Below are 10136 nucleotides of genomic sequence, written 5' to 3' on the forward strand. Positions count from 1 at the left end.
ATACAGGCATGTGTCACATCACTGGTGCCGTGTGATGGTACTTGTGATGTCATGCAGGCACACATGACATCCCTGATGGACGTGTGACGTGTGTGACATCATACAGGCATGTGTCAGATGCTGTCATGTCACACACATGGTGGCATCATAGCTCCTGACACGGGCTGTGACATCATGGTCATGGGGTGTGACAATACGTGCATCACCATCTCACCTCACCCTGAGGACCTTGGCTGGTGCACTGTGACATCACCCTGCCCTGTGACATCACCCTGCCCTGTGACATCACCCAGAAGGTTGTGGGACATCCCTCCCCACCTCGAAATCCGCACAAACTCACCCAAAGCGCCAATGCTGGGCAGTTCAGCAGCTTTTAATCAGAAAACCCCTAAAAAAGTGTGTGTGTGTGTGTGTGTGTGTGTGTGTGCGCGTCCCCATCACCCACCCCCCACTTTTAATGCTCTTTTATGAAAAATCCCTCATTTCATCTGATATATAGATAAAGAAAAAAATAATAATAAGAAGGGGATTCCCCTGAGGCAGGGCTGGGGCTGGTTTGGGGGGTGATATTTATGGGGAGACTCAGTCCCTCCAAACCCAGGGAGCCCCTGCACCCATTAAACACGCCCACGATGAGTCCAGCTGCTCGAGGCATCTGTTGAAAAGAAAAGAAAACCCAAAAAGGGACAAAACCACCCCAGGAAACAGGGAGTGGGGTGGGCTGGCTATGGGCACCCCTGTTTTTTGGGGGGAGGTGCTCACACCAAGGAGCCAGCTCGGCTCTGCGCTGGCACCATGACAGGAACGGCACCTGCTCGTGCCAGGCTGGAGGGAGGCAACGACCCCACGGGAGCAGCGGCTGGATCCTGGCGGCGCCGGGGGGTCCCATTAACGGCGGGGGGTGAGGGGTTGGGGGGCCGCCCTCCTCCCCGGGGCGGGGGTCCCCGGTAGCTGCCGGTGGTGGTGAGGATGGAGGCGGTGTCGGAGGGGGCTCTGGCTCCGTAGGGTTGCCGAGTGCCGGCGATGGAGGACAGGGTGCTGGTTTTGGACATGGTGTCTGAAGCTGGTCTCCTTGCCCACGACGGGGTTTTGGGTGCCACGGCGTCTTCCCTGCCAAGAGGGGAGAGTGTCAGAGAAATCGGCTCTGGGAACCCTTCCACTGCCCACCCCAGCACACTCTCCCTGAGCAATGAGGTTGTGCTGACGTCCTGGACCTCCAAACAGAGGGATAAAAGGGAAAGGGGAAAACAGAGGTGGAAAATGCCCTCGTTAACTCTGAAACCTAATGATGACTGGCCAGAGGTGGAAGCTTTCTTCCTGACTGTTACCTCTGGAGCATATTGATGACTGCCCAGAGATCAAGAACTGTTCCCCACTATTAACTCTGGACCTGAGAAATGACAGGCCAGAGGTGAAACACCCTCTTCACCCATTAACACTGAAACCTAATGAAGATTTGAAGCCCCTCCACAGGAAGAGCGCCTCACTTGATCTCGTTGGCTCCCTCCTCCTGGCTGTCACGTTTTTTCCTCCTGTAGCCGACAACCTTCTGGGCAAAGAAGATGATGGTGGCAAGGGCACCCAGGGAGCCCAGCACAGCGCCGGCTATGACTGCTTTGGTGCTTGCTGCCAGAGAGAGACAGATATTCCCTCATTCCCTGATGCCCACAGGGAGCTCATGTGTCCCCCTCCCCTATCCTGTGGACACGTACTCACTTGAGTGTACCTCCAGGACAATGCTGCAGTTCTTAGAACCTGCTTGGTTTTCAGCCCTGCAGACGTAGACCCCCGACATTTCCAGGGAGAGGTTGGTCAGCTTGAGGGTGCCCCTGGCCCGGTCTGCGGGTGAGAAATTTGAGAGCTGCCTCACAGCCACCCCCACATCCTGCACCTCCTCGTGTGGGAAGTGGTTAAGGGGATGAAGCCAAAGAATCCCTCAGCTGAATCTTCTCAGGATATTTCAGCCCAACCACCCACCCCACTCCCCAGCCCCACACTGGTGCCACCTTACCCTGGGCAGGGGGAAAGAAGACCTGCAGGGTGGGCGGCTCGCGCTGCCACTGGTACATGGGCGAGGGCTTCCCCTTCTTGGAGGAGCAGCTCAAGGTCACGTTGGCCCCCACGATGGCGCTGCCGTGCAGTTGGCAGGTGGGGGTGGCTGGTGGCACTGTGGGCACTGATGTTAGTCCTGAGGGCCACCATGGGGAGGTCCAAGGGAGCCAGGGTGACTGGCACAGCCTTACCAAGGACGGTGAGGTTGATGATGCCGATGTTCTTGTCCAACCTGATGGTGTCATCCACCACGTTGACGGAGCACATGTACTGGCCTGAGTCTTGCTCCCGGGTAGCGTTGATGAACACCGAGATGTTGTGGGTGAGGATGGGGTACAGGAACCCCATGCGGGGCTTCAGATCCGTCTCCTCCACCTTCACCACCCCGCCCAGGTATGACAGGATCTGCACAGAATAAAACACCTGCTTTCACTTCTGGAAGGTGTTGCTGGAGAGAAAAGCCCCCCAGATCCCAAATTTCATAGAGCAGTGGTTGCTATATAAGCCCCCTCCAGCCCCCTCCCTGAGCATCCTGGACATGGGAACTGCAGGCAGCTCCCCACCACAGGCACAAATACCCCTGGCATGGGCACCACGAGCAACTGTCCCATCACAGGCATCTCCCCATCAGGGGCACCACTTGGGCATTGTCCCATTGTAGGCACCATGAGCATCCTCCAAGGGTATTTCCCCATCATGGGTATCTCCCCATTGTGAGCACGACACCTCCCTACTGCAGGCCCCCAGTGTGGGCATCTCCCCTCATGGACACAATGAGCACCTCCCCGCTGTGGGAACCTCCAGATCATGAGGATGACAATCATCTCCCCACTGTGGACACCACAAACACCTCCTCGTATAGGCATCACCCCCTCTTGGATCTCTCCCCATCTTCTGTCTCTCCCCACTCTGGGCATCACAAGCACCTCCCCCCAGGCTCTGTGGGCATGACCCCATCATGGGCATCTACACATCACCATGAGCACCCCCCATCAAGGGCACCCCCCCATGGTGGCCACCATGAGCTTCCCCCATCATGGACACCACCCCGTCATGGGCGTGACAAGCAGCTCCCCATGGGTACGGGGATGGCACCATGGGTATGTCCCCATCATGGGCACCATGTCCCACATGGTGGGCACCTCGAACTTCACTCCATCATGGGCCAAGTCTCCACCATGGGCACCACAAGCACTGTGGGAACCACACAAATCTCCCTGTGGAGATCCCCACCGTGAGCATCTCCCTATCATGGGCACCATGTCCTTACCATGGGCACTTACCCATTGTGGGGATCTTCCCCACACTGGCACCATGAGCTTCATCCCATCATGAACATCACATGGTGGGCACCATGGAATTTCCTGTATCATGGCCACCTCCCCATCATGGGCATCCTTCCGCCATGGGCAGTGTGGTCACTACCCCATGGTGGGCACCATAATCTTCCCCCCATCATGGGCACCACCAGCACCCCCTCCATGGCCACATGGTCACCGCCCAGCTTGGCCCCCCCCCATCTCCTGTCCTGCAGCCCCTGCCCTCTTCTCACCTGGAAGGGACCTGCATTCTTGTTCAGCATCCAGGTGATGTAGGGCTTGTTCTGGGAGTGGCTGGTGTACCAGGCAGGCAGCACCGCCTGCTGCCCCTCCACGGAGAACACCATGCTCGTCCCCACATGCACCTCCAGCACGGCCAAGGAGACACCTGCCCATGGGAGAGGGAAGAAACTGGGAAATGACTCAACCCCAGGTGCTACTTCTCCACAAAACCTCACTGACTGTGAGAAAAAACCCCATTCCCAAGACAAAAAAACAATCCCAGGTTATCACCAGGAAGCTGGGCCAGAAGAACATTTCGCCTCCTTCCCAGCCACAGGAAGGGCTTTCCGCCTGCTCCGGAGGATGCAGGACATTGCTGTTCCCTCCCATCCCAGCTTCCTCCCCACGTTCAGCTTGGGAATTCCTAAGGCCCAAGTCACCCCTGGCAGGAGACAGCTGCCTCCAGCAGGCAGACACCCCCTTAGCTCAGTATTGGGGTACTCCCAGCCCCCATGATGCTGCACCAGATCCCATGGGATTTATTTGTAGGGCTCCCCCACACACACCCCAGCCTTCCCCAGCATAGCAGCACCCCCCTTTTTGCTGCCAGCACTAAATTGGGATAATCCATGAGTGGCTTCCTCTGTTGCCCCATCTCATTTGACCCCAAATATCCCATCCCAATCCCCTGCATCCCAGCCTTCCCCCAGGCCCCACTGGGAGGAGGCAATGGTGTAAGAGCGGTACCACGGACCGGAGAGGGATGCTCCACTCCTGGGGGAAGATCATTCCCCAGCTTTGCCCCTAAGGCTCAGCCAGAACATTAATCAGCTCGGGCAAGGCTGAGTTTGTGCTGGGCTTGGTTTGTTTTTCCCAGGGGAACATCACTGAGGCCCTGCATCCCAGCAGTTCCATCCCTGCATCCACCCATCGATCCGTGACCCCGGCTGGCCCTGCTCCTGCCAGCACCCCAGGGATGCTTCGCACTGGGATGCGGGGGAAAAGGATGATGCTACCCCGTCATCCCAAATCCTCAGTTTGGGGGGAAAAACCCCCGGGTTTGAAGCATTTCGGGAGCTTTCAACAATCTTTCACTTTTCACTAAGAGCTCAGAGGATTTAATTGGATTTTTCCAGGGTGGGAAGAGGAAAACAAGGCGCTGGGGGGTATTTTTAGCTTCCTCCCGCATCCGTTCATCCCCCCCTCCTGGCAAGGCATTGGTGCCATTTCCGGACGGAGCCTTCCAGCTCCAGGCAGGAAACTCTGCTCTGGCTGATAAGTCTTCTCAGGAATTAAAAAAAATAATTAAATTTCCTTTCTCTGGTGAAAAACTGGGAGAAATAAGGCCCAGTCTGGTGAGGATGCTTAAAAATAGCTCACCCAGGCTAAGAACATAAACCTTTAAATCCTGGAGGGTTTGCAGGGGGGAGATGCTGGAGGTGCCTGCGGGTCCCAAATAATTGATAATATTATTTATTAATTATATAAAGCTGTGGTATCAGATCCAATAGACAGTATGGAAAAAATAATGGTAATTATAGTGTATTTCTATGTAATTATACAGATAATTGTATTAAATTTAGAGAAAGTGGAAAGAAATATGGGATGGCGACTCATTAATTTGGAATTTCCAGAACAAAATAGATCATCAAGAACATATAATTTATAATAGTTATAAATATAGGTATATTTTTGTAAGAATAGGGATAATAGTGGGGATGTGAGAGTGATAATAGAGCTCAGAATAATGAGAGTAATGATCAAAGTGAGAATAATAATTATAAAAGTGGGAATAATAATGGTAAAAGTGATATTAATAATGCTAACAATAATAATGGTAATAGTGATTATAATTGTAACAATGATCCCAATACAATAATGATAACAGTCATAATAATTATAATAGTGATAATAATTATAATACTGATGATAATAATAATAATAGTGATCAAAATTATACAGTTCATTAATTATGCAGATGGCACAGCCCCTAAACCTCCCTGCATTCCCAACAGCTGGGAAAATCCAGGTGTTTTCAGCCCAGATCCTCCACTATTATAAAAATGTGTTAACTTGGGATAATCTAGAAGAATATAGATGATATTCAATAATTGTATTGCAATTTCTATTAGAAATATTAGAGATAACAGGTAACAGATATTTTAGAATAATTATAATTTAATAAAAATAATTGTAAGTTATGACACTTATAATAACATAGTGATTATACAGATAATAGTAATAAATGAGTGATGATGATGATAATGATAATAATAATAATAATTATTTCATAATATAGATCATTAATGATGCAGATGGCATCGATAAGTGACTCCACAGCTTCTACACCCCTGTGCATTCTCAACAGCTGGGAAAACCCAGGTTTTTCAGCCCAACTCCTCCATCAGCATGATTTTTTGGGCACAAGAAAGGTGCTGGGCCAAAAGGTGCTGGGCATTCCTGGGGAAATCCAGGCTCCAGAGAGGGAAAAGATGTTCTGGCACCAGCCAGAGGTTTCCTGGCGTGCCCCAAGGCATTAAAACAGCCCCGTGTGCCTCAAAGCTGCTCCCAGCGCTGCAAACCGGGCTGTGTTAACTCTGAAATCTAATGATGAGCACGTTAATTATGTTAATTGTGCTCTGGGGCTGCAGCTTTGCTCTGTCATCCTTAAAACTCCTGTGGCAACAGGAGATCCCAGCTCCATCATCTCCCCTCCAGTGTATCAGGAAGAGTGAGATGGATCCAGATCTGAAGGCTGCTCGCTCCCCAAAATCCCTTTTTTCTTGCAGAATTCACCCAAATTCCCCATCTCACACAGATGTGATCCTAAAAAAAGCTGGTGGAGCTGGGTCTGGAGCTGCAGGCATGGGACTGAACCCCCTGGCACAGCTCTGGCTTTGGCCACCTCGACGCTCCAAATCCTCTAATGCTTTAACCAGATCGAAAAAATTAAGCCGCTGGCGGTGCTCATACGGATCCAGGGGGGGCCTGGGGCCCTCAGCCCCTCCCTCCTGCTCTTTGGGCTCAAAACCTGGATTTTTATCCAGCTGCCCTGAGCTAAACACCTGCCCGGGTGTTTTCCCCCCGCCCCAGCCCATCTGCTGGGATTTTTTTGCATATGGAAAAACAGAATAGACTTAAATTTACTTTTAAAAATAGCAATACATTTTTTTTCCCCCTATGGAATAAATATCTTACAATTTAGCCTTCTGAAATACTTTAAATTTTCCCAAGATAAAAAATAAAAAGCTGCTTGAAATTTCCCTTCGAATTTTTTCCCTATGGAAAAAAATCACCTTTAAATCCCCACAATCTTAACATTAATCCCTGTGCTGATACCAATCACCCTATCCTCATCTAAAATTGCATCATTTCACCCCAAAATAAAAGCTGTTTCCAACTTCTGGCACAGCCTGAACCCCCCAAAAAAATCAAACTCTCCCTCCAGCCCCCTCCCCGAGTCTCTAAACCATTAACTGTACAGGGAATTAAATCCCGGAGGCGGTTGGGGTTTGATGACCCCAGTTGATAGGATTAAGGCGCTGGAGTCATGTGAAACCCAGACCCAAATTAAATCCCAAAAGACCAAGCTTGGGATTTAAAATACACAGCGGGAATCTGGCCGGAAAAGGGACCCTTGAAAAAGCTTGGAAAAAGGTCAAGGAGCATCTCGGCACTGCGACACAGACGGTTGCCTTCCCTATTTTTACATCATTTTTGGGGATTTTTTTCCTTTTCTTCCCTTAACTTTGGCTATTTATAAACGGGCAGATAGGAGATGCCGGGCTCTGGAGCAGTGTCCTTTGGGAAAATCCACAGCGGAATTTCTCACGACCCCGGGGGCGGGCGGGGGGGGCAGAAAGTGCCGTATCCTCCAGAGAGACCAAATTTGGGGAAAAAAAATTAAATAACACAATAATCATACGTGACTTTGCTATAGATGGAAACGTGCTTCACCCCAGTGTGGGGGAGAGAGGCAGAGATGGGGTGGGGTGGGCATGGGATGGGGAATTGGGATTGAGGAAGGGATTGGGGTTGGGATTGGGGATGGGAAGACAACAGGGATGGTGAATATCCCTCACTTTGCTTTTCCCCATCACAAGCCCATGAGGATCCCACGGGACGAGGAAGGACTGCTTGAAAGCAAAACTGAAGGAAAAACACACATTTGGGGTTCAAAAGGGTCTTTTTGCTGCATTTTTGAGCTGTCAGTGCCCATGATGTCACATCCCAGGGCTCAAGTGTGACTTTTTTTGTGGGAATCCATCACGATCCCATGCCAAAAATGCCATTGGGATGCGGCAAAGGAGCGCCCTGGTGGGATTTAAGGGCTGAGTGATGTCCGCGCCTCATACCAACGTGCTTATTTAACTTTTATCATGGAAGAAAACCTTCAAGGAGGAACAAGTGGTGACTCCAGGACCCCCACCCAGTGTTCTGCTGGAAGGAAATGCTGCTGCCATTGTTTTTGGGGCCATTTCCTTTCTCCAAAGGCCTCTCCTTCGCTGGGAATGCCAAAGGATGTTTCCTTTTGGAACAATCATGGCAGTTGGAAAAAATCTCAAATAGGGTGGGAAATTAGGGGCAGAAGACGGGAAAAACCCATGGACAGAGAAGGGTTGAGATCCCTCACCTCAAAACCAGCTGGGATGGCTGTGGAGCACCCGTAAACAAGGGAAAACAAATGGATTTCTCCTGCCCAATGCCACACAGGGAGGTGAACTATGGATTCTCACATCGGAGTCCCTGGCGTGTTCCCATATGGGGGAGCTTTGGGTTGGGGGGTGCTGGAAGCGGCTTTTTGGCAGCTCCAAGGTACAAATGGCTTTTCCCGGGAAGACTCAGATTTTCCCCACTCCGGGCACTCCTAAAAGGGGAGTGGGGTGGATCGTCCCCCCAGCCTGCCTGCTGGGGAAGGGGACTGGGGGCACGGAGACAGGTGGGTGTTGTGACCCCGGTACTCCATGGTCCTTCCCGGTGCCACCCTAAAGCTTTCCCAGGCTCCCGCCCGGCGGTGTCGCGCTCCCGGGTTTCTCTCTTGGTGCCTCCGGCTGCTCCCACACCCTGCCCGGTGACCCCTCTCGATGTCTCCGGGTCCTGCCCGATGCCCTCCCAAAAGCTCTCCCTGTTCCTGCCGGCTCCATCCCGCTTTTCCCGAGCGCCTCGGGGCGCCCCCCCGTACCCCCGCGTCCTGCCCCGTCCCCGCCGCGCTACCTCGGTCCGGAGCGCTTCCCCCGCGCCCCAGCCGGACCCTGCCTGCCGCATCCCGAAAGCTCCCCCGGTATCTCTCCGGGTGTCCTCCCGGTCCCCCCTCCCCCGGAGCCCCCCGGTGCCGCGGGGCTCACCCAGCAGCGCCGCCAGCGCCAGCGCCGCCCGTCGCAGCGCGCCCATGGCCGGAGCCGCAGCAGCAGCGGCAGCAGCAGCAGGTGCCGGGGGGGCCCGGGGGCAGCGGGGGCGGCGCCGCGCAGGTGGGGGCGGGCCCGAGCCCACCACACCCCGTGGGGGTGTCCCCTCCCCGGCACTGACCCTCCTCCCCGGGCTCCAGCCCCTCGCCCGCCCCACGGAGCGCGGTTATTAATTAGTTAGATGGGTTATTATAACTTCTGGTAGGGTTAAGGTGGGTTCAGTGCCGCACCTCGGTGTTAATGTAACCCCCCCCCAGGGGGTGCACAGGGACCCCAAAGCCTCCCCGTTCTCATCCGTCCCACGCCCAGCCGGGTGGAACGTCCCATCCTGCATCCCTCACCCTCGTCCGACACTCCCCCCACCTCCAGACCTTTTTGGATCCCGAAAAGTAAACACAGTATCAAAAAAAAGGGCAATTTTGACTACCTGGTTTTCGGGAGCCCCGGGTGGATCCTCCCCGGCTCAGCCAGGGTTATCCCGGTCCTCGCTCAGAGCAGGGTCAGACCTCGAAGCCCCAGCGGAGATTAGACACTGCTGGAGGAGGAGGAGGAGGCGGTGGGGGCAGAATTAATCCCTTCTCGCCCTCGCCACCCCCCCGTAAATCCAGGCTGGCCTCCAGGCCTGCAGGATCCCGGGAGCGAGGAGGCTTTGGGCGACCGACCTGGCTTGATCCCCCCGGGACCCCACCTGTCCCTGACAGCGTTCCCACCCTCTGCTACACCCGGAGCTTCCAACTCGGCACCGCCTCTTCGGGGAACCCACCTTGCTCCCTCTGTTTTGAAGATGGAGAGTGGGGAGGGTGGGTTGGTGACCCACTGCTGACCTGCTCCCCTTCTTCACCATCTCAGCTGCACCCAAAGGCGACGCCAACTTCCAGCTGGGCAGTGATCCTCACCTCTTCCATGGATTCTGGGAACCTCCGCAGGGAAAGCAACCGGCTCCCCATGTCAAAAAATCAGCAGCTCCTTCAACGAGGCCAGGAACAAAGCCCTGATGGGAACATCCACAGGGAAGAGCTCAGCACCTCCCCAAACTCCCGCAGAGAAGGAGAAGGATTGTGTGGAAGCCTCTGTAGGTGTTTGTTTGATTTTATTAGGACCGACACATTCATCGTATGTCACAACGTCACCGATGGAT

General features: G+C 53.5%; 1 protein-coding gene across 3 annotated transcripts; it reads right to left on the reverse strand.

Moving 5' to 3' along the window:
• Positions 1 to 372: 372 nt before the first annotated feature.
• Positions 373 to 9860, reverse strand: ESAM (endothelial cell adhesion molecule). 3 transcript variants are annotated; one of them, XM_014257376.2, is made up of 7 exons: positions 8939 to 9030; positions 3605 to 3759; positions 2244 to 2457; positions 2012 to 2167; positions 1717 to 1839; positions 1488 to 1626; positions 373 to 1110 (listed from the first exon to the last, which is right to left on the reverse strand). In XM_014257376.2, the coding sequence occupies exons 1-7, from the start codon at positions 8982 to 8984 to the stop codon at positions 759 to 761; spliced, it is 1185 nt and encodes a 394-aa protein (XP_014112851.1). In that variant the 5' UTR covers positions 8985 to 9030; the 3' UTR covers positions 373 to 758. The 3 variants fall into 3 exon arrangements, with proteins under 3 accessions (XP_014112851.1, XP_087923037.1, XP_014112852.1); XM_088066911.1 differs by lacking the exon at positions 8939 to 9030 and adding an exon at positions 9762 to 9860 and having other exon boundaries at positions 393 to 1110; XM_014257377.2 differs by lacking the exon at positions 8939 to 9030 and adding an exon at positions 9426 to 9521 and having other exon boundaries at positions 393 to 1110.
• Between the last annotated feature and the right edge of the window lie 276 nt (positions 9861 to 10136).

The sequence above is a fragment of the Pseudopodoces humilis genome, chromosome 25, assembly GCF_049639895.1.
Source record: "Pseudopodoces humilis isolate 2021_Gansu_Grassland_sample_001 chromosome 25, ASM4963989v1, whole genome shotgun sequence".
Lineage (NCBI taxonomy): Eukaryota > Metazoa > Chordata > Aves > Passeriformes > Paridae > Pseudopodoces > Pseudopodoces humilis.